The sequence below is a fragment of the Bombina bombina genome, chromosome 6 (assembly GCF_027579735.1).
Source record: "Bombina bombina isolate aBomBom1 chromosome 6, aBomBom1.pri, whole genome shotgun sequence".
NCBI classification, from domain to species: domain Eukaryota; kingdom Metazoa; phylum Chordata; class Amphibia; order Anura; family Bombinatoridae; genus Bombina; species Bombina bombina.
In genome coordinates this window covers 782,939,729-782,965,009 of record NC_069504.1, presented here as the reverse complement: position 1 = coordinate 782,965,009, position 25,281 = coordinate 782,939,729, and the positions used below count along the sequence as shown (strand labels likewise).

Sequence of the window (25,281 nt, the reverse complement as noted above, 5' to 3'; positions counted from 1 at the left end):
AACAGGTTTCTCAAAGTTCCATCCGTCAAGATGGACACTACGCTCCATTCTTCCTTTAGTACAAGAGGGTCAGTTCATGACAACCATAGACCTAAAGGATGCATATATTCATGTTCCTATTCACAGGGACCATCGCAGATTCCTGAGATTTGCCATTTCGTGGCCCATCCATTTGGTCTAGCCACGGCTCCCATATTTTTTTCAAAGGTTCTGGGGGCTCTTTTGGCTGTGATCCGTTCTCGTGGAATTGCTGTGGCACTCTACCTGGACGACATATTGGTTCAGGCGCCATATTTTCAACAAGCAAAATCTCAGAGATATTGTTGTCTTGTCTTCGTTCCCACGGATGGAATGTGAATCTGGGAAAGCTCCCTTTCCGCTGCTCAAGAGTAGTGTTCTTAGGGGCCATAATAGATTCTCTATTTCTGACAGAGGTCTGGAAAAACTAAATCATTTTCTCTTGCACCTCTCTTCAGACTACTGCTTATCCTTTAGTGGCTCAATGTATATAGGTAATCAGTCTGATGGTGGCTTCCATGGTCATCATTTCTTTTGCTCGATTCCATTTGAGAGCTCTCCAGTTGTGCATGCTCAGACAATGGAATAGCGACCATGCCGATCTATCTTAGAGAATAGTTAGATCAGTCGTCAAGGGACTCTCTCCCGTGGTGGATTTCTCAGGAACATCTATCTCAGAGCAGATGCTTTCGGAGACCTTTCTGGATGATTGTGGCCATGGACCCCAGCCTGCTGGGGAGTGGTCTGAAACTCGGGAGGAGTCTGCTCTTCCCATAAAACTCTTGGAGTTGAGGGCGAGTTACAATGGTCTATTGGCTTGGCCTCAGTTGTCCTAAGCCCAGTTTATCAGGTTCCAGTCAAACATCATAACCTCTGTGGCTTACATCAATCACCAGTGAGGAACTCAGAGTTCCTTAGCAATAAAGGTTCCTCGGATTCTTCAGTGGGCAGAGACCCACAATTGCTGTCTGCCATCCACATTCCAGGAGTAGACAACTTGGAAGCGGATTTTCTGAGCAGACCCTCTTCATCCCCGGGAGTGGGAACTCCATACGGAGGGGTTTTCCAGCTTTGTTCTCAAATGGGGGGATGCCAGAGTTAGATTGGATGGTGTCCCGTCAGAATGCCCAGCTTCCAATGTGCAGTTCAAGGTCAAGAAATCCGCAGGCCGTTCTGATAGATGCTCTGGTGGTTCCTTGGGTTTTCAGGTTCGCATACCAGTTTCCTCAGTTTTCTCTCCTTCCACGAGTCATTGGTCGTATCAAACAAGAGAGGGCATCATTTATTCTAATGGCCCCTGCGTGGCCTCGCAGGATCTGGTTTGCAGACCTAGTAGAAATGTCATCTCTCCCATCTTGGAGACTACCTCTGAGCAAGGACCTGATTCAGGGTTCCTTCCTTCATCCAAATCTTGTTTCTCTGAAGCTAACTGCTTGGAGATTGAACGCTTAATTCTGTCTAAGCATCGTTTTTCTGAGTCGGTCATTGAGACCATGATTTAGGATTGCAAGCCTGTTACTAGAAAGATTTACCATAAGATATGGCATAAATATCTTTATTGGTGTGAATCCAAGGCCTACTCTGGAGTAGAATTAGAATTCCTAGTATGTTATCTTTTTTCTTCAGGAAGGCCTGGAGAATGGATTGTCAGTCAGTACCCTGAAGGGTCAGATTTCTGCTTTATCAGTTTTACTACATAAACGTTTGGCGGATGTGCCAGAGGTGTAATCTTTTTGTCAGGCCTTGGTCAAAATCAGGCCTGTCTTTAAGTCTTGCTCCTCCTTGGAACCTTAACATTGTTCTTAAAGTTTTACAGCTGGCTCTGTTTGAGCCGTTGCATTCCATAGACATTAAGTTATCTTGGAAGGTTTTGTTTATCTCTTGCTCGAAGAGTCTCGGAACTCTTAGCTCTGCAGTGTGATTACCCTTATCTTATTTTTCATGCCGATAAGACGGTTCTTCGTACTAAGTTAGGTTTCCTTCCTAAGGTTGTTTCTAATAGAAATATCAATCAGGAAATTGTTGTTCCCGCTGTGTCCTAATCCTCCTCCTTCCAAAGAAAGTTTGTTACACAATTTGGATGTTGTACGTGCTCTTAAATTCTACTTACAGGTGGTGACTAAGGACTTTTGCCAGTCCTCTGCCCTCTGACTGTTTCTCTGGGAAATGTAAAGGTTAGAAAGCTACTACTACTTTCTTTTTGGTTACAAAGTATAATTCGTTTGGCTTATGAGACTGCTGGACAGCAGCCTCCTGAGAGAATTACGGCTCATTCCACAAGCTGTTTCTCTTATTGGGCTTTCAAAAATGAAGCTTTTGTGGAACAAATTTGCAAGGCTGCAACTTGGTCTTCTCTACATACTTTTTCCAAATTTTACAACTTTGATATTTTTGCCTTGGCTGAGGCTTCTTTTGGGCGAAAAGTTCTTCAAGCGGTGGTGCCTTCTGTTTAGGACTGCCTGTCTTGTCCCTCCCTATTTATTCGTGTCCTCTAGCTTGGGTATTGGTTCCCAACCATAATTACTCAGCTGTGGACTCACCATATCTTAGGAAAGAAAAACAAAATTGATGTTTACCTGATAAATTTATTTCCGGATATGGTGAGTCCATGGCCCCACCCTTTATTTTAAGACAGTTCTTTTGACTATAACCTCAGGCACCTCTACACCTTGTTTTACTCCTTTTTCTCCATTTCATCTTGGTCGAATGACTGGGGGTTGTCGGAAGGGATACTTAACAGCTGTGCTGTGGTGCTCTTTGCCTCCTCATGCTGGCCAGGAGTGATATTCCCAAAAGTAATTACTCAAGCCGTGCACTCACCATATCCGGAAATAAATTTATCAGTTAAGCATAATCTTTTGTTTTTTTCTACCGCAAGACAAGAAAAACAGTCAGAGGACTTCAAATAATTTTCGTTCCTTTCATAACTTCAAAAGTCTTACTCTTCCAAGCAGGAGCAGTCCAAGTCTTCTTGAAAACCCAATCAGTCTTAGACTCAGCTGAGGGTTTCTTTGATTGCTTCCCCTTATTCAAAGTCAGCATGAAGGGTCGACCCCTGGTCTGGGATCGGATCAAGTGGGGGCAGACTTTCCTTGTTTTGTCAAGTGTGGAGACGAGATGTCCCAGATCCTTGGGCTGTGGACATAGTATCTCAGGGTTACAAAATAGAATTCAAAACTTTCCCTCCCAGGGGCAGATTCCACCTCTCAAGATTATCTGCAGACCAGGTAAAAAGAGAGGCATTCTTGAACTGCGTTCAGGACCTTTCCTCCCTGGGAGTAATTGTTCCTGTTCCAGTAAGGGAACAGGGTCTAGGATTCTATTCAAATCTTTTTGTGGTGCCCAAAAAAGAGGGACATTTTTGACCCATTTTAGACCTAAAGTGCCTCAAGTTTCTCAGGGTGCCATTCTTCAAAATGGAAACCATTTGTTCCATTCTTCCTTTGGTCTAAGACGGTCAGTTCATGATGACTATAGACTTGAAGGATGCGTAACTTCATGTTCTTATCCACAGGAATCATCACAAATTCCTGAGATTCGCCTTTCTAGACACACTTTCAGTTTGTGACTCTTCCGTTTGGCCTTTCCACATATCCCAGAATTTTCTCAAAGGTTCTGGGGGCTCTCTTGGCAGTGATCAGGTCTCGGGGAATTGCAGTGGCGCACTACATGGACGGCATATTGGTTCAGGCGCTATCTTTTCAACAAGCAAACTCTCATACAGAGATCTTGTTGTCTTTACTACGTTCCCATGGTTGGAAAGTGAATCTGGAAAAAAGTCAGAAAATCCAGAATTCTGTCCTCTTGCCTCCCTACAGTCTACTGTTCGGCCATCAGTGGCTCAATGTATGGAGGTAATTGATCTGATGGTTGCTTCCATGTACATCATTCCCTTTACTCAATTCCATTTGAGAGCTCTGCAATTATGCATGCTCAGACAATGGACCAGAGATCATTCGGATCTGTCTCAGAGGATAGATCTAGACCAGTCGACAAGAGAATCTCTCTCCCATGGTGGCTTCCTCAGGACCATCAGTCTCAGAGCACATGCTTCTGGAGACCTTCCTGGGTGATTGTGACCATTGAGCAGTCTGGGACTTGTTAAATGCACATGCACATGGACTGTGGACTTAGGAAGAGTCTTCTCTCCTCATAAACATCTTGGAGTTGAGAGCGTTTTACAATGCTCTGATGGCTTGGCCTCAATTGTCCTTAGCCCGGTTTATCAGGTTTCAGTCGGACAACATCACCTCAGTGGCTTACATCAACCACCAGGGGGGAACTCTGAGTTCCTTAGCCATGAAGTAGGTGGCACGGATTATTCAGTGGGTGGAAGCTCACAATTGTTTATCTGCCATCCACATTCCTGGAGTGGACAACTAGGAAGTGGATTTCCTGAGCAGACAGATATTTCATCCCGGGGAGTAGCCTCTCCATCCGGAGGTGTTCTCCAGGTTAACCCTCAAATGGGGGTGTGCGGAGTTGGGTCTGATGGCATCTCGGTAGAACGCTAAGCTTCCAAGGTACGGTTCTAGGTCAAGAGATCCTCAGGCCACTCTGATGCTCTGGCAGTTCCTTGGGATTTCGATCTAGCATACCTGTTTCCTCAGTTTGTGCTTCTTCCTCGAGTTATTGCTCCTATCAAACAGGAGAGAGCTTAGGTAATTCGAATAGCTCCTGCATGGTCATCTTGTAATTTGGGGGCCAATCGGAGTCCAGTACAGTTGTGTATGCTCAGACCTTGAAATTGAGGTCATGCAGATCTGCTGCAGACCATCCTCCTGGAATGCCAGGTGAGAGGGCATCAATTAGTGGTAGTCTCCTGTTCCAGTTCTTCTAGGGAGGTTTTTCAGTCGCCCATTCTTGGTGATAATGACCACAGATGGGAGTCTGTTGGGCTGGGGTGCTGTAAGGGGTCCCCTGAGTGCCCAATGAACCTGGTGTCCGATCAACATCTGAGTCAAGAGCTATCTACAATGCGCTTCTAGCGTTGCCCCAGTTACATTCTGTCAGTTATATCTGCTTCCAATTGGACAACATCACGACCGCGGCCTTTATCAACCATCGGTGTGCAACACGGTGCTCTTAGGCGATGCAAGAGGTATGTCAAATATCGGCTATCCACGTCACAGGTGTGGAGAATGGGGAGGTGGACTTCCTGAGTAGGCAGACTTTCTGCTCAGGGGAATGGGCCTTAAGTTAGGAAGTGTTTCAGGAATCACCCTCAGGTGTTCCCAAGATAGTTCTGATGGCTTCCCTTTTCAACTCCAAGATCGGGATCCAGGGTTTCTCAGGCAGAGCTGGTGGATGCTTTAGATGTTCTGTGGAATTTCAATCTAGTGTACTTGTTCCCACAGTTATCCTCCCCCAAGAGGTTGCTCGGATCAAGCAGAAGTGAATTACAACTATTCAAATAGCCCATATGTGGCCACTTAGGACTTGGTATGCAGACCTAGTGACAGTTGTCTGCTCCTTGACGGTTGCCTCTGTCAGGACTCCACTGGTTTGAGCAGCATGGATTTTCTTGGCGTAGGGTGAAATCTCTGCGTATCCTACAGTTTCTCCAGGAAGGTCTGGAGAGGGGCATTTCAGCTAGTTCTCTTAAGGATCAGATTTCTGCCCTTTCAGTTCTGTTCCATAAGATCGTCTGCTCCTTGGCGGTTGCCTCTGTCAGGACTCCACTGGTTTGAGCAGCATGGATTTTCTTGGCGTAGGGTGAAATCTCTGCGTATCCTACAGTTTCTCCAGGAAGGTCTGGAGAGGGGCATTTCAGCTAGTTCTCTTAAGGATCAGATTTCTGCCCTTTCAGTTCTGTTCCGTAAGATGTTGGCTTGTTTGCCAGATGTTCCGGCATTTATTCAGGCTTTAGCCAGAATTAAATATTCAAAGCACAAGAAGTAAGATACCTTATAACAGCACTCTTAGTCATAAAACATTTTACTTTAATGATATAGTGCAATAAAACTATAGCATTCCTACTGTGCACAGTGTACATAAAGCTAATATACCAAATTCAAAAAGTAAGGTTATACAATTAACCTTATTTAGATGCACCATATATATATATATATATCAGAAGAGGAGAGTTAACACAATAATTTTACATATATCACATCAAGTATCGATAGCGGGTCTATACACAATTCATTCTCTAGGTATATAAATTCTTATCTTTCAGTGTCCGTGGTAGCGGAAACGAAAGGCCAAAGGACTGTATAATCCACAAGAGAAAAAAAGTCCCCTTTTTCAGTACGGTAACAGGTAATAATAGGCCTGTATTAGTAACCATCCGGGTCGCTATTATCTCTTTGTAATACAGTCACATCAGTCTCTTTGTAAAACAGTCACATCAGTTTCAAATCTGTTGCTCCCCCTTGGAGCCTCAATTTGATTCTTAAGTTCTTCAGAAGGCTCAATTTGAGCCTCTGCATGCTGTTGATCTTAAGTGACTCATTTGGAAAATGGTTTTCCTGGGGGTAATAACCTTTGCTTGTAGAGTTTCTGAGCTGTCTGCCTTAATGTGTATCCCCCGTATCTGGTTATCCATTAAGATTAGACTGTTTTTAGACTTAAACTAAGAGATTGAGAGTTTTGTTAGTCATCTTCCTTGTTAGTAACTGTAGAGGCTTTCTGCCCTTACAATTTATTTTTGGTTGCGAAGTCTAATTCACATTGCCTATAAGAAGGTGGGTCTAGAGCCTCCTTCCATTATTACAGCCCATTCCACTTGTGGTGTTTCTCAGTTGAGCATATTTGCAAGGCTACAACATGGTCTTTGTTGCACACTTTCAAGTTCTCCAGATTTGATGTGGTTGCCTTAGCAGAGGTTTCTCCAACATAGGTGTGTCCGGTCCACGGCGTCATCCTTACTTGTGGGATATTCTCTTCCCCAACAGGAAATGGCAAAGAGCCCAGCAAAGCTGGTCACATGATCCCTCCTAGGCTCCGCCTACCCCAGTCATTCTCTTTGCCGTTGTACAGGCAACATCTCCACGGAGATGGCTTAGAGTTTTTTAGTGTTTAACTGTAGTTTTTATTATTCAATCAAGAGTTTGTTATTTTGAAATAGTGCTGGTATGTACTATTTACTCAGAAACAGAAAAGAGATGAAGATTTCTGTTTGTATGAGGAAAATGATTTTAGCAACCGTAACTAAAATCCATGGCTGTTCCACACAGGACTGTTGAGAGCAATTAACTTCAGTTGGGGGAACAGTGTGCAGTCTCTTGCTGCTTGAGGTATGACACATTCTAACAAGACGATGTAATGCTGGAAGCTGTCATTTTTCCCTATGGGATCCGGTAAGCCATGTTTATTACGATGGTAAATAAGGGCTTCACAAGGGCTTATTAAGACTGTAGACTTTTCTGGGCTAAATCGATTCATTATTAACACATATTTAGCCTTGAGGAATCATTTTATCTGGGTATTTTGATATTATAATATCGGCAGGCACTGTTTTAGACACCTTATTCTTTAGGGGCTTTCCCAAAGCATAGGCAGAGCCTCATTTTCGCGCCGGTGTGGCGCACTTGTTTTTGAGAGGCATGGCATGCAGTCGCATGTGAGAGGAGCTCTGATACTTAGAAAAGACTTTCTGAAGGCGTCATTTGGTATCGTATTCCCCTTTGGGCTTGGTTGGGTCTCAGCAAAGCAGATACCAGGGACTGTAAAGGGGTTAAAGTTAAAAACGGCTCCGGTTCCGTTATTTTAAGGGTTAAAGCTTCCAAATTTGGTGTGCAATACTTTTAAGGCTTTAAGACACTGTGGTGAAAATTTGGTGAATTTTGAACAATTCCTTCATGTTTTTTCGCAATTGCAGTAATAAAGTGTGTTCAGTTTAAAATTTAAAGTGACAGTAACGGTTTTATTTTAAAACGTTTTTTGTACTTTGTTATCAAGTTTATGCCTGTTTAACCATGTCTGAACTACCAGATAGACTGTGTTCTGAATGTGGGGAAGCCAGAATTCCTATTCATTTAAATAAATGTGATTTATGTGACAATGACAATGATGCCCAAGATGATTCCTCAAGTGAGGGGAGTAAGCATGGTACTGCATCATTCCCTCCTTCGTCTACACGAGTCTGCCCACTCAGGAGGCCCCTAGTACATCTAGCGCGCCAATACTCCTTACTATGCAACAATTAACGGCTGTGAATGGACAATTCTGTCAAAAACATTTTAGACCAAATGAACACTTATCAGCGTAAGGCGCGACTGCTCTGTTTTAGATACTGAAGAGCATGACGACGCTAATAATAATGTTTCTGAAGGGCCCTAACCCAGTCTGATGGGGCCAGGGAGGTTTTGTCTGAGGGAGAAATTACTGATTCAGGGAACATTTCTCAACAAGCTGAACCTGATGTGATTACATTTAAATTTAAGTTGGAACATCTCCGCATTCTGCTTAAGGAGGTATTATCCACTCTGGATGATTGTGACAAGTTGGTCATCCCCAGAGAAACTATGTAAAATGGACAAGTTCCTAGAGGTGCCGGGGCTCCCAGAAGCTTTTCCTATACCCAAGCGGGTGGCGGACATTGTTAATAAAGAATGGGAAAGGCCCGGTATTCCTTTCGTCCCTCCCCCCATATTTTAAAAAATTGGTTTCCTATGGTCGACCCCAGAAAGGAACTTATGGCAGACAGTCCCCAAGGTCGAGGGAGCGGTTTCCACTTTAAACAAACGCACCACTATACCCATAGAGGATAGTTGTGCTTTCAAAGATCCTATGGATAAAAAATTAGAAGGTTTGCTTAAAAAGATGTTTGTTCAGCAGGGTTACCTTCTACAACCAATTTCATGCGTTGTCCCTGTCGCTACAGCCGCATGTTTCTGGTTCGATGAGCTGATAAAGGCGGTCGATAGTGATTCTCCTCCTTATGAGGAGATTATGGACAGAATCAATGCTCTCAAATTGGCTAATTCTTTTACCCTAGACGCTACTTTGCAATTGGCTAGATTAGCGGCTAAGAATTCTGGGTTTGCTATTGTGGCGCGCAGAGCGCTTTGGTTGAAATCTTGGTCGGACGGATGCGTCTTCCAAGAACAAGCTACTTAACATTCCTTTCAAGGGGAAAACGCTGTTTGGCCCTGACTTGAAAGAGATTATCTCTGATATCACTGGGGGTAAGGGCCACGCCCTTCCTCAGGATCGGCCTTTCAAGACATAAAATAAACCTAATTTTCGTCCCCTTTCGTAGAAAACGGACCAGCCCAAAGTGCTACGTCCTCTAAGCAAGAGGGTAATACTTCTCAAGCCAAGCCAGCTTGGAGACCAATGCAAGGCTGGAACAAGGGAAAACAGGCCAAGAAACCTGCCACTGCTACCAAGACAGCATGAAATGTTGGCCCCCGATCCGGGACCGGATCTGGTGGGGGGCAGACTCTCTCTCTTCGCTCAGGCTTGGGCAAGAGATGTTCTGGATCCTTGGGCACTAGAAATAGTCTCCCAAGGTTTATCTTCTGGAATTCAAGGGGCTTCCCCCAAGGGGGAGGTTCCACAGGTCTCAGTTGTCTTCAGACCACATAAAAAGACAGGCATTCTTACATTGTGTAGAAGACCTGTTAAAAATGGGGAGTGATTCATCCTGTTCCATTAAGAGAACAAGGGATGGGGTTCTACTCCAATCTGTTCATAGTTCCCAAAAAAGAGGGGAACGTTCAGACCAATCTTAGATCTCAAGATCTTAAACAAGTTTCTCAAGGTTCCATCGTTCAAGATGGAAACCATTCGAACTATTCTTCCTTCCATCCAGGAAGGTCAATTCATGACCACGGTGGACTTTAAAGGATGCGTATCTACATATTCCTATCCACAAGGAACATCATCGGTTCCTAAGGTTCGCATTCCTGGACAAGCATTACCAGTTCGTGGCGCTTCCTTTCGGATTAGCCACTGCTCCAAGGATTTTCACAAAGGTACTAGGGTCCCTTCTAGCTGTGCTAAGACCAAGGGGCATTGCTGTAGTACCTTACTTGGACGACATTCTAATTCAAGCGTCGTCCCTTACTCAAGCAAAGGCTCACACGGACATAGTCCTGGCCTTTCTCAGATCTCACGGATGGAAAGTGAACGTGGAAAAGAGTTCTCTATCTCCGTCAACAAGGGTTCCCTTCTTGGGAACAATAATAGACTCCTTAGAAATGAGGATATTTCTGACAGAGGCCAGAAAAACAAAACTTCTAGACTCTTGTCGGATACTTCATTCCGTTCCTCTTCCTTCCATAGCTCAGTGCATGGAAGTGATCGGGGTTGATGGTAGCGGCAATGGACATAGTTCCTTTTGCACGCATTCATCTAAGACCATTACAACTGTGCATGCTCAGTCAGTGGAATGGGGACTATACAGACTTGTCTCCGAAGATACAAGTAAATCAGAAGACCAGAGACTCACTCCGTTGGTGGCTGTCCCTGGACAACCTGTCACGAGGGATGACATTCCGCAGACCAGAGTGGGTCATTGTCACGACCGACGCCAGTCTGATGGGCTGGGGCGCGGTCTGGGGATCCCTGAAAGCTCAGGGTCTTTGGTCTCGGGAAGAATCTCTTCTACCGATAAATATTCTGGAACTGAGAGCGATATTCAATGCTCTCAAGGCTTGGCCTCAGCTAGCGAGGGCCAAGTTCATACGGTTTCAATCAGACAACATGACAACTGTTGCGTACATCAACCATCAGGGGGGAACAAGGAGTTCCCTGGCGATGGAAGAAGTGACCAAAATCATTCTATGGGCGGAGTCTCACTCCTGCCACCTGTCTGCTATCCACATCCCAGGAGTGGAAAATTGGGAAGCGGATTTTCTGAGTCGTCAGACATTGCATCCGGGGGAGTGGGAACTCCATCCGGAAATCTTTGCCCAAGTCACTCAGCTGTGGGGCATTCCAGACATGGATCTGATGGCCTCTCGTCAGAACTTCAAAGTTCCTTGCTACGGGTCCAGATCCAGGGATCCCAAGGCGGCTCTAGTGGATGCACTAGTAGCACCTTGGACCTTCAAACTAGCTTATGTGTTCCCGCCGTTTCCTCTCATCCCCAGGCTGGTAGCCAGGATCAATCAGGAGAGGGCGTCGGTGATCTTGATAGCTCCTGCGTGGCCACGCAGGACTTGGTATGCAGATCTGGTGAATATGTCATCGGCTCCACCTTGGAAGCTACCTTTGAGACGAGACCTTCTTGTTCAGGGTCCGTTCGAACATCCGAACCTGGTTTCACTCCAGCTGACTGCTTGGAGATTGAACGCTTGATCCTATCGAAGCGAGGGTTCTCAGATTCTGTTATCGATACTCTGGTTCAGGCCAGAAAGCCTGTAACTAGAAAGATTTACCACAAAATTTGGAAAAAATATATCTGTTGGTGTGAATCTAAAGGATTCCCTTGGGATAAGGTTAAGATTCCTAAGATTCTATCCTTCCTTCAAGAAGGATTGGAAAAAGGATTGTCTGCAAGTTCCCTGAAGGGACAGATTTCTGCCTTGTCTGTGTTACTTCACAAAAAGCTGGCAGCTGTGCCAGATGTTCAAGCCTTTGTTCAGGCTCTGGTTAGAATTAAGCCTGTTTACAAACCTTTGACTCCTCCTTGGAGTCTCAATTTAGTTCTTTCAGTTCTTCAGGGGGTTCCGTTTGAACCCTTACATTCCGTTGATATTAAGTTATTATCTTGGAAAGTTTTGTTTTTAGTTGCAATTTCTTCTGCTAGAAGAGTTTCAGAATTATCTGCTCTGCAGTGTTCTCCTCCTTATCTGGTGTTCCATGCAGATAAGGTGGTTTTTACGTACTAAACCTGGTTTTCTTCCAAAAGTTGTTTCTAACAAAAACATTAACCAGGAGATTATCGTACCTTCTCTGTGTCCGAAACCAGTTTCAAAGAAGGAACGTTTGTTGCACAATTTGGATGTTGTTCGCGCTCTAAAATTCTATTTAGATGCTACAAAGGATTTTAGACAAACATCTTCCTTGTTTGTTGTTTATTCCGGTAAAAGGAGAGGTCAAAAAGCAACTTCTACCTCTCTCTCTTTTTGGATTAAAAGCATCATCAGATTGGCTTACGAGACTGCCGGACGGCAGCCTCCCGAAAGAATCACAGCTCATTCCACTAGGGCTGTGGCTTCCACATGGGCCTTCAAGAACGAGGCTTCTGTTGATCAGATATGTAGGGCAGCGACTTGGTCTTCACTGCACACTTTTACCAAATTTTACAAGTTTGATACTTTTGCTTCTTCTGAGGCTATTTTTGGGAGAAAGGTTTTGCAAGCCGTGGTGCCTTCCATTTAGGTGACCTGATTTGCTCCCTCCCTTCATCCGTGTCCTAAAGCTTTGGTATTGGTTCCCACAAGTAAGGATGACGCCGTGGCCTGGACACACCTATGTTGGAGAAAACAGAATTTATGTTTACCTGATAAATTACTTTCTCCAACGGTGTGTCCGGTCCACGGCCCCGCCCTGGTTTTTTTAATCAGGTCTGATAATTTATTTTCTTTAACTACAGTCACCACGGTACCATATGGTTTCTCCTATGCAAATATTCCTCCTTAACGTCGGTCGAATGACTGGGGTAGGCGGAGCCTAGGAGGGATCATGTGACCAGCTTTGCTGGGCTCTTTGCCATTTCCTGTTGGGGAAGAGAATATCCCACAAGTAAGGATGACGCCGTGGACCGGACACACCGTTGGAGAAAGTAATTTATCAGGTAAACATAAATTCTGTTTTCTGTTGGGAAAAGGGTTCTCCAAGTGGTGGTGCCTAGTGCTTAGGACTGCCTTCCCTTCCGAACATTTGTGTACTTCTCAGCTAGGGTATTGGTTTCTATAGGCTATGACTGTTTCTCGTGAAATCACTGCCATTAGAAGGAAAATAAAATTTTATTCTTAACTGATATTTTCTTTCTTTCTCTGCAATTAATCTACGACCCCGCCCCAAGGCATTTGACTGCAGTCATTTGCACCTCTGTACCCCTTTTATCTCTCCACTTTTTCTTATCCTCAGCTTGAACTACTGAGAAGGTAGGGGACGTGGGAGGGATTTTAAAGCTTTGTTGGTATGTCTGCCTCCTCTTGGTGGCCAGAAAAGGTCATTCCCATAGGTTATGAATGTTTCTTGTAAAATCTCACTGTCAAGAATGAAATTAAATTATCAGGTAAGAATAATTATTATTTTTAGAGATTGATCAGTGTGGGAGAGCCTTTAGGGTAATAACCAAGCATAGCATTGTGGGTGATTGAAAATTATTGATGGAGACTAAAGCAAAACATTAACATTGTGACTTAATGACAATGAAAGTCTTTAGCCCTAGATTTTGAGTGTAAACTGCATGGATTAAAGAAACATTTTTTGATTGTTTTATATTACCATCTCAAAGTGTTTAATGTCCCTTTTAAGTATAGACTAATATGGATAGGGGTGACAGCAATATAGAACACTGGTGACTGGTTACTTAGGAAGATATTATGGTGATTTGACTTCATGTTCCGATATCTGCTTACCAGATACTTCCATCGCTCCTATGAGAACTCGGGTGTTATCAGGAAGTCAAGCTGACAAGAGCATCTCAAAACCTCCTATTACACGTAAGTAACCAGACATTTTAACTGCGTTTTTTAAAATTTACTTGCAATAGTCTGAGTCTGTAGTAGTAGTGGTGCTGAAGCCCTACTTCCACTGATACTGCAACACACAATACACTTCTGCTATCAGGGTGGTTTGATTTAGATCAAATTGTTTTATATCACTAGTCTGACTCTATTTAAATGATGGTTCTTTATATAAAGGTTAGCTTTTTAGAAAAATAACTTGTCAGTTTGGTTGGTCCAGTTGTATCAGAAAATTACTGATTTCCTTATATACCATTAGAATGAAATATATAGTTCACCTCCCAATTTCATAATTATCTCCAGTTTTAGGTTGATCATTAATGTTTGATCATCTTTTCAACTGTACTTTAATGGAAGGAGAAAAATCATTATCTTAATAATTAGTCTTATTTAACTATAAAACAAATAACATTATAGGTTTTGCTTTCTTTTTTACTGCTTGCCCCTCCCTCCTTACATGTATGTCCTTGTGCAGATCTATTCTACTCCAATTTTCTATTTGTTGAGCTTCTAGAAACCTAGTAAAAGGTTGAGTCTGTAGAATTGCATGTGTACAATGGGATTAAGGTTGTTTAAAATTATATTCTCCTATCTGAATAATATACACATTTTGGGGGTTATGTCCCTTTTAAAATCTTTCTTAACTTTATATGTTTATTTTATAACATTAATTTTTCTGTGAAGAAAAGGCATGCTGTTTCTGCTGGAACAGATTCAGTTTTGAGAAATACAAAACAAAGGATATGAAAAAGGTGCTTTTATGTTATTAATAGTCTGCTTTATAAGCATAAGCTATGGAGGATTCTGACACGTTAGAGGGTGCTCCCTCTTTACCCAAGTCTGATACCGGTCTATATTGTGATGCAGCCACGGTATACCCACCTGCTCAATTATGTTCCACATGCCTTTATAATGTAAATATATCAAAAAAGGTTAATATGTTTAGTACCACTGAGCCGTCTACCTCTGAGGAGTCTCCGTCCCGTGAGGTGCGCACCCTACAGTCATCTCCCAATGCACATGCAGCTTCCTGTAGCCCTCCTAATCCTCCATCTGAATGGGGCCTTTTTGCCGCCAGATTTTGCAGGGCAGTTGCAAACGGCAGTGTCTGCCGCCTTTAGTGCTTTACCCTCGTCTTAAGCGCAAGAAAAAGGTTAAATATTGCTATCCTTCCCAGGGGTCATCTCCTAGCTTGTTGAATTTATCTGATACTAGATTATCCGCTGATGAAGACGCCTCTGATACTTCAGAGGATGCTCTTTCTGGGTCGGAATCTGCTGCCTCCAGCTGCGGAGGAACCAGATTTTAAATTTAGGATTGAACATTTACGCTTTCTGCTAAAGGAAGTTTTGGCTACTTTAGAAGTCCCTGAGCCTAAATTGCCTGAGGAACCTTTAATTTCTAAATTAGATAAGGTCTAAGAGGACAGGGTTGTACCACAGACTTTCCGGTTCCTGTAAAGATTGGCGAACATTATTAAGAATGAATGGGAAAGACTTGGTTCTTCTTTTTCCCCTTCTTCCTTTAAGAAGTTATTCATGGTTCCGTACTCTCAATTGGAGTTGTGGGGTTCCATTCCAAAGGTGTATGGCGCTATCTCCACGCATGCTAAGCACACTACCATACCGCTTGAGAATAGTTTTTCGTTTAAAGAGCCCATGGATAAGAAGATGGAAAGAACATGTATATAGGTCAAGCTCCAAGGTGTAACCTCAAGCTTGTAAAAAAAGACCTCCTAGCTGGGCTGGAAGAAGATAGATAAAGGTGGGGTTGTATACAACGCCTGATTAGGCAAGAGGCTTTTAAATCAGTGGAGATCCGGGTATAAGTATAAATATATAAATATAGATATAAATGTAATGGAACAATTTATTTACAAAAGTTTATGGTAGATGAAATACGGGTGTTACACCTATATCCTAAACAAATAACTGAGTTAAAAGTATCACTTATAAATTGATTGATCAATCAAAATTTCTAGGTTAAAAGCATCAACAATACATTATATAATACATAATACATCGATAAAACAAAGAGAGAGAAGAGGATCAATTAGGATCCATATTGGGGAGTTAATCCAAATAAGTGTGTGTGAAATACAACTAAGTGAAAGAAAGTCAAAGTCTTAAAGTCAATAAAGTGACAATAATATTCCAAAAAGTCAGAAAAGCAACGTGAAAAAATGGTGTACCATGATCCAGATGAAATAGTGAAACAATATCTGTATATTGACCTGCTGTGCACAATAAGAAAAAAGTGTGTAAAAAATATATAAAAATATTAAAACTGGTCTGAAAAAATGGTGGAAACAATGGTGGGAAAAAGTGGTGAACAAATGTGAAAAAAGGTCCTCCAGTGTGGTCCTATGCTGATCCGTCTCTTTAGTAGAATAGAAAGAGTCCAAATTATCCAAAATAAAATTAAAAAATCCAACTGGTAAAAATTCTAGAAAAAAATAAAACATAGTGTAGATGTACAGAAAAGGTCTATCCCTATTAAAAATATGCTTGTCAATGTCGACGCGTTTTCGGCCTATACAAAGGCATTTTTCAAGACAATAAAGGTGGTAGCAGCAAGTGGCCTTATATAGGGTAGGCTCTAATGTGTTTGGGCGCCAAAAAAGCTCTTTGGGCCACCCACTCCCTGTTTCTGATGCATCATGGGTACAGTTTTACATAAAGACATTTCTTTCATGTAATTAGCAAGAGTCCATGAGCTAGTGACGTATGGGATATACATTCCTACCAGGAGGGGCAAAGTTTCCCAAACCTCAAAATGCCCATAAATACACCCCTCACCACACCCACAAATCAGTTTTACAAACTTTGCCTCCTGTGGAGGTGGTGAAGTAAGTTTGTGCTAGATTCTACGTTGATATGCGCTCCGCAGCAGGTTGGAGCCCGGTTTTCCTCTCAGCGTGCAGTGAATGTCAGAGGGATGTGAAGAGAGTATTGCCTATTTGAATTCAATGATCTCCTTCTACGGGGTCTATTTCATAGGTTCTCTGTTATCGGTCGTAGAGATTCATCTCTTACCTCCCTTTTCAGATCGACGATATACTCTTATATATACCATTACCTCTACTGATTCTCGTTTCAGTACTGGTTTGGCTTTCTACTACATGTAGATGAGTGTCCTGGGGTAAGTAAGTCTTATTTCTTCTGTTATGTGTGATCAGTCCACGGGTCATCATTACTTCTGGGATATAACTCCTCCCCAACAGGAAATGCAAGAGGATTCACCCAGCAGAGCTGCATATAGCTCCTCCCCTCTACGTCAGTCCCAGTCATTCTCTTGCACCCAACGACTAGATAGGATGTGTGAGAGGACTATGGTGATTATACTTAGTTTTTTATGACTTCAATCAAAAGTTTGTTATTTTAAAATAGCACCGGAGCGTGTTATTACTTCTCTGGCAGAGTTTGAGGAAGAATCTGTCAGAGTTTTTTACTATGATTTTAACCGGAGTAGTTAAGATCATATTGCTGTTCTCGGCCATCTGAGGGAGGTAAAGGCTTCAGATCAGGGGACAGCGGGCAGAGGAATCTGCATTGAGGTATGTAGCAGTTTTTATTTTCTGAATGGAATTGATGAGAAAATCCTGCCATACCGTTAAAATGACATGTATGTATACACTTCAGTATTCTGGGGATGGTATTTCACCGGAACTACTCTGTTAAAGGTCACTAATCCTTTTTAATAACTATTTATCATGTTAAACGTTTTTGCTGGAATGTAGAATCGTTTACATTGCTGAGGTACTGTGTGAATAAATATTTGGGCATTATTTTCCACTTGGCAGTTTTTTTGCTTTATTTGTGACAGTTTCGTTTCTCTTCACTGCTGTGTGGGAGAGGGAGGGGCCGTTTTGGCGCTCTTTGCTACGCATCAAAAAATACCAGTCAGTTACTTTATTTTTCCTGCATGATCCGGTTCATCTCTGATAGATCTCAGGGGTCTTCAAACTTCTTTGAAGGGAGGTAAATTCTCTCAGCAGAGCTGTGAGAATTCTTATAGTGACTGTGAATAAAAACGTTGCTTTGTATTTTTTATGTCAAATTTAATTATTGTTATTTTACTAATGGGAACAAACCTTTGCTAAAAGTTTTGTTGTTTTAAAGTTTGATGCTATAACTGTTTTTCAGTTCACTATTTCAACTGTCATTTAATCGTTAGTACCTCTTTGAGGCACAGTACGTTTTTTGCTAAAAAAGATTATAACCAAGTTGTAAGTTTTTTGCTAGTGTGTTAAACATGTCTGACTCAGAGGAAGATATCTGTGTCATTTGTTCCAATGCCAAGGTGGAGCCCAATAGAAATTTATGTACTAACTGTATTGATGCTACTTTAAATAAAAGTCAATCTGTACAATGTGAACAAATTTCACCAAACAGCGAGGGGAGAGTTATGCCGACTAACTCGCCTCACGCGGCAGTACCTGCATCTCCCGCCCGGGAGGTGCGTGATATTTTGGCGCCTAGTACATCTGGGCGGCCATTACAGATAACATTACAAGATATGGCTACTGTTATGACTGAAGTTTTGTCTAAATTACCAGAACTAAGAGGCAAGCGTGATCACTCTGGGGTGAGAACAGAGTGCGCTGACAATGCTAGGGCCATGTCTGATACTGCGTCACAGCTCGCAGAGCATGAGGACGGAGAGCTTCATTCTGTGGGTGACGGTTCTGATCCAAACAGATTGGACTCAGATATTTCAAATTTTAAATTTAAATTGGAGAACCTCCGTGTATTACTAGGGGAGGTCTTAGCAGCTCTCAACGATTGTAACACCGTTGCAATACCAGAGAAACTGTGTAGGTTGGATAAATACTTTGCGGTACCGGCGAGTACTGACGTTTTTCCTATACCTAAGAGACTAACTGAAATTGTTACTAAGGAGTGGGATAGACCCGGTGTGCCGTTCTCACCCCCTCCAATATTTAGAAAGATGTTTCCAATAGACGCCACCACTCGGGACTTATGGCAAACGGTCCCCAAGGTGGAGGGAGCAGTTTCTACTTTAGCTAAGCGTACCACTATCCCGGTGGAGGATAGCTGTGCTTTCTCAGATCCAATGGATAAAAAATTAGAGGGTTACCTTAAGAAAATGTTTGTTCAACAAGGTTTTATATTACAACCCCTTGCATGTATCGCGCCGATTACGGCTGCGGCAGCATTTTGGATTGAGTCGCTTGAAGAGAACCTTAGTTCATCTACGCTAGACGACATTACGGACAGGCTTAGAGTCCTTAAACTAGCTAATTCCTTCATTTCGGAGGCCGTAGTACATTTAACCAAACTTACGGCTAAGAACTCAGGATTCGCCATACAGGCACGTAGGGCGCTGTGGCTAAAATCCTGGTCAGCTGATGTTACTTCTAAGTCCAAATTACTTAATATACCTTTCAAGGGGCAGTCTTTATTTGGGCCCGGTTTGAAAGAGATTATCGCTGACATTACAGGAGGTAAGGGCCACGCCCTACCTCAAGACAAAGCCAAAGCTAAGGCTAGACAGTCTAATTTTCGTCCCTTTCGGAACTTTAAAACAGGAGCAGCATCAACCTCCACTGCACCAAAACAGGAAGGAGCTGTTGCTCGTTACAGGCAAGGCTGGAAGCCTAACCAGTCCTGGAACAAGAGCAAGCAGGCCAGGAAACCTGCTGCTGCCCCAAAGACAGCATGAACCGAGAGCCCCCGATCCGGGACCGGATCTAGTGGGGGGCAGACTCTCTCTCTTCGCCCAGGCCTGGGCAAGAGATGTTCAGGATCCCTGGGCTCTAGAGATCATATCGCAGGGATACCTTCTAGACTTCAAATTATCTCCCCCAAGAGGGAGATTTCATCTGTCAAGGTTGTCAACAAACCAGATAAAGAAAGAAGCGTTTCTACGCTGCGTACAAGATCTGTTATTAATGGGAGTGATCCATCCGGTTCCGCGGTCGGAACAAGGACAAGGGTTCTACTCAAACCTGTTTGTGGTTCCCAAAAAAGAGGGAACTTTCAGGCCAATCTTAGATTTAAAGACTCTAAACAAATTCCTAAGAGTTCCATCGTTCAAAATGGAAACTATTCGGACAATCTTACCCATGATCCAAGAGGGTCAGTACATGACCACAGTGGATTTAAAGGATGCTTACCTTCACATACCGATCCACAAAGATCATCACCGGTATCTAAGGTTTGCCTTCTTAGACAGGCACTACCAGTTTGTAGCTCTTCCATTCGGATTGGCTACGGCTCCAAGAATCTTCACAAAGGTTCTGGGTGCCCTTCTAGCGGTACTAAGACCGCGAGGGATTTCGGTAGCTCCGTACCTAGACGACATTCTAATTCAAGCTTCAAGCTTTCAAACTGCCAAGTCTCATACAGAGTTAGTTCTGGCATTTCTAAGGTCGCATGGATGGAAAGTGAACGAAAAAAAGAGTTCTCTCTTTCCTCTCACAAGAGTTCCATTCTTGGGGACTCTTATAGATTCTGTAGAAATGAAGATTTACCTGACAGAAGACAGGTTAACAAAGCTTCAAAATGCATGCCGCGTCCTTCATTCCATTCAACACCCGTCAGTAGCTCAATGCATGGAGGTGATCGGCTTAATGGTAGCGGCAATGGACATAGTACCTTTTGCACGCCTACACCTCAGACCGCTGCAATTATGCATGCTAAGTCAGTGGAATGGGGATTACTCAGATTTGTCCCCTACTCTGAATCTGAATCAAGAGACCAGAAATTCTCTTCTATGGTGGCTTTATCGGCCACACCTGTCCAGGGGGATGCCATTCAGCAGGCCAGACTGGACAATTGTAACAACAGACGCCAGCCTACTAGGTTGGGGCGCTGTCTGGAATTCTCTGAAGGCTCAGGGACTATGGAATCAGGAGGAGAGTCTCCTTCCAATAAACATTCTGGAATTGAGAGCAGTTCTCAATGCCCTTCTGGCTTGGCCCCAGTTAACAACTCGGGGGTTCATCAGGTTTCAGTCGGACAACATCACGACTGTAGCTTACATCAACCATCAGGGAGGGACAAGAAGCTCCCTAGCAATGATGGAAGTATCAAAGATAATTCGCTGGGCAGAGTCTCACTCTTGCCACCTGTCAGCAATCCACATCCCGGGAGTGGAGAACTGGGAGGCGGATTTCTTGAGCCGCCAGACTTTTCATCCGGGGGAGTGGGAACTTCATCCGGAGGTCTTTGCCCAAATACTTCGACGTTGGGGCAAACCAGAGATAGATCTCATGGCGTCTCGCCAGAACGCCAAACTTCCTCGCTACGGGTCCAGATCCAGGGATCCGGGAGCAGTTCTGATAGATGCTTTGACAGCACCTTGGAACTTCAGGATGGCTTATGTGTTTCCACCCTTCCCGCTGCTTCCTCGATTGATTGCCAAAATCAAACAGGAGAGAGCATCAGTAATTCTAATAGCACCTGCATGGCCACGCAGGACTTGGTATGCAGATCTAGTGGACATGTCATCCTGTCCGCCTTGGTCTCTACCTCTAAGACAGGACCTTCTGATACAGGGTCCATTCAAACATCAAAATCTAACTTCTCTGAAGCTGACTGCTTGGAAATTGAACGCTTGATTTTATCAAAACGTGGTTTTTCTGAGTCGGTTATTGATACCCTAATTCAGGCTAGGAAGCCTGTTACCAGAAGGATTTACCATAAAATATGGCGGAAATACCTATACTGGTGCGAATCCAAAGGTTACTCCTGGAGTAAGGTTAGGATCGCTAGGATACTGTCTTTTCTACAAGAAGGTTTAGAAAAGGGTTTATCAGCTAGTTCATTAAAGGGACAGATTTCAGCTCTGTCCATCTTGTTACACAGACGTCTGTCAGAAAATCCAGACGTCCAGTCCTTTTGTCAGGCTTTAGCTAGGATCAAGCCTGTGTTTAAAGCTGTTGCTCCACCATGGAGTTTAAACTTAGTTCTTAACGTTTTACAGGGTGTTCCGTTTGAACCCCTTCATTCCATTGATATAAAAATGTTATCTTGGAAAGTTCTGTTTTTAATGGCTATTTCCTCGGCTCGAAGAGTCTCTGAGTTATCAGCCTTACATTGTGATTCCCCTTATCTGATTTTTCACTCAGACAAGGTAGTTCTGCGTACTAAACCTGGGTTCTTACCTAAGGTAGTTACTAACAGGAACATCAATCAAGAGATTGTTGTCCCATCCTTGTGTCCAAATCCTTCTTCAAAGAAGGAACGTCTTTTACACAATCTGGATGTAGTTCGTGCCCTCAAGTTCTACTTGCAGGCAACTAAAGATTTTCGCCAAACTTCTTCCTTGTTTGTCGTTTACTCTGGACAGAGGAGAGGTCAAAAAAGCTTCTGCTACCTCTCTCTCTTTTTGGCTTCGTAGCATAATACGTTTAGCCTATGAGACTGCTGGACAGCAGCCTCCTGAAAGAATTACAGCTCACTCCACTAGAGCTGTGGCTTCCACTTGGGCCTTTAAGAATGAGGCCTCTGTTGAACAGATTTGCAAGGCTGCAACTTGGTCTTCACTTCATACTTTTTCCAAATTTTACAAATTTGACACTTTTGCTTCTTCGGAGGCTATTTTTGGGAGAAAGGTTCTTCAGGCAGTGGTTCCTTCTGTATAATGAGCCTGCCTTTCCCTCCCGTCATCCGTGTACTTTTGCTTTGGTATTGGTATCCCAGAAGTAATGATGACCCGTGGACTGATCACACATAACAGAAGAAAACATAATTTATGCTTACCTGATAAATTCCTTTCTTCTGTTGTGTGATCAGTCCACGGCCCGCCCTGTTTTTAAGGCAGGTAAATATCTTTTAAATTATACTCCAGTCACCACTTCACCCTTGGTTACTCCTTTCTCGTTGATTCTTGGTCGAATGACTGGGACTGACGTAGAGGGGAGGAGCTATATGCAGCTCTGCTGGGTGAATCCTCTTGCATTTCCTGTTGGGGAGGAGTTATATCCCAGAAGTAATGATGACCCGTGGACTGATCACACAACAGAAGAAAGGAATTTATCAGGTAAGCATAAATTATGTTTTTTCTGTTGTGTGATCAGTCCACGGGTCATCATTACTTCTGGGATATAACTCCTCCCCAACAGGAAATGCAAGAGGATTCACCCAGCAGAGCTGCATATAGCTCCTCCCCTCTACGTCAGTCCCAGTCATTCTCTTGCACCCAACGACTAGATAGGATGTGTGAGAGGACTATGGTGATTATACTTAGTTTTTATGACTTCAATCAAAAGTTTGTTATTTTAAAATAGCACCGGAGCGTGTTATTACTTCTCTGGCAGAGTTTGAGGAAGAATCTGTCAGAGTTTTTTACTATGATTTTAACCGGAGTAGTTAAGATCATATTGCTGTTCTCGGCCATCTGAGGGAGGTAAAGGCTTCAGATCAGGGGACAGCGGGCAGAGGAATCTGCATTGAGGTATGTAGCAGTTTTTATTTTCTGAATGGAATTGATGAGAAAATCCTGCCATACCGTTAAAATGACATGTATGTATACACTTCAGTATTCTGGGGATGGTATTTCACCGGAACTACTCTGTTAAAGGTCACTAATCCTTTTTAATAACTATTTATCATGTTAAACGTTTTTGCTGGAATGTAGAATCGTTTACATTGCTGAGGTACTGTGTGAATAAATATTTGGGCATTATTTTCCACTTGGCAGTTTTTTTGCTTTATTTGTGACAGTTTCGTTTCTCTTCACTGCTGTGTGGGAGAGGGAGGGGCCGTTTTGGCGCTCTTTGCTACGCATCAAAAAATACCAGTCAGTTACTTTATTTTTCCTGCATGATCCGGTTCATCTCTGATAGATCTCAGGGGTCTTCAAACTTCTTTGAAGGGAGGTAAATTCTCTCAGCAGAGCTGTGAGAATTCTTATAGTGACTGTGAATAAAAACGTTGCTTTGTATTTTTTATGTCAAATTTAATTATTGTTATTTTACTAATGGGAACAAACCTTTGCTAAAAGTTTTGTTGTTTTAAAGTTTGATGCTATAACTGTTTTTCAGTTCACTATTTCAACTGTCATTTAATCGTTAGTACCTCTTTGAGGCACAGTACGTTTTTTTGCTAAAAAAGATTATAACCAAGTTGTAAGTTTTTTGCTAGTGTGTTAAACATGTCTGACTCAGAGGAAGATATCTGTGTCATTTGTTCCAATGCCAAGGTGGAGCCCAATAGAAATTTATGTACTAACTGTATTGATGCTACTTTAAATAAAAGTCAATCTGTACAATGTGAACAAATTTCACCAAACAGCGAGGGGAGAGTTATGCCGACTAACTCGCCTCACGCGGCAGTACCTGCATCTCCCGCCCGGGAGGTGCGTGATATTTTGGCGCCTAGTACATCTGGGCGGCCATTACAGATAACATTACAAGATATGGCTACTGTTATGACTGAAGTTTTGTCTAAATTACCAGAACTAAGAGGCAAGCGTGATCACTCTGGGGTGAGAACAGAGTGCGCTGACAATGCTAGGGCCATGTCTGATACTGCGTCACAGCTCGCAGAGCATGAGGACGGAGAGCTTCATTCTGTGGGTGACGGTTCTGATCCAAACAGATTGGACTCAGATATTTCAAATTTTAAATTTAAATTGGAGAACCTCCGTGTATTACTAGGGGAGGTCTTAGCAGCTCTCAACGATTGTAACACCGTTGCAATACCAGAGAAACTGTGTAGGTTGGATAAATACTTTGCGGTACCGGCGAGTACTGACGTTTTTCCTATACCTAAGAGACTAACTGAAATTGTTACTAAGGAGTGGGATAGACCCGGTGTGCCGTTCTCACCCCCTCCAATATTTAGAAAGATGTTTCCAATAGACGCCACCACTCGGGACTTATGGCAAACGGTCCCCAAGGTGGAGGGAGCAGTTTCTACTTTAGCTAAGCGTACCACTATCCCGGTGGAGGATAGCTGTGCTTTCTCAGATCCAATGGATAAAAAATTAGAGGGTTACCTTAAGAAAATGTTTGTTCAACAAGGTTTTATATTACAACCCCTTGCATGTATCGCGCCGATTACGGCTGCGGCAGCATTTTGGATTGAGTCGCTTGAAGAGAACCTTAGTTCATCTACGCTAGACGACATTACGGACAGGCTTAGAGTCCTTAAACTAGCTAATTCCTTCATTTCGGAGGCCGTAGTACATTTAACCAAACTTACGGCTAAGAACTCAGGATTCGCCATACAGGCACGTAGGGCGCTGTGGCTAAAATCCTGGTCAGCTGATGTTACTTCTAAGTCCAAATTACTTAATATACCTTTCAAGGGGCAGTCTTTATTTGGGCCCGGTTTGAAAGAGATTATCGCTGACATTACAGGAGGTAAGGGCCACGCCCTACCTCAAGACAAAGCCAAAGCTAAGGCTAGACAGTCTAATTTTCGTCCCTTTCGGAACTTTAAAACAGGAGCAGCATCAACCTCCACTGCACCAAAACAGGAAGGAGCTGTTGCTCGTTACAGGCAAGGCTGGAAGCCTAACCAGTCCTGGAACAAGAGCAAGCAGGCCAGGAAACCTGCTGCTGCCCCAAAGACAGCATGAACCGAGAGCCCCCGATCCGGGACCGGATCTAGTGGGGGGCAGACTCTCTCTCTTCGCCCAGGCCTGGGCAAGAGATGTTCAGGATCCCTGGGCTCTAGAGATCATATCGCAGGGATAC

The 25,281-nt window shown here is 43.2% G+C and overlaps 1 protein-coding gene across 1 annotated transcript in view; it reads left to right on the top strand.

The window, feature by feature from the left end:
- The window catches only part of LOC128663661 (bromodomain-containing protein 4B-like), a 777,540-nt gene that overhangs the window by 274,104 nt on the left and 478,155 nt on the right, over positions 1 to 25,281 (top strand). Inside the window, 1 exon segment of the mRNA XM_053718097.1 lies at positions 13,506 to 13,586. Coding sequence (XP_053574072.1) covers positions 13,506 to 13,586 — 81 coding nt within the window.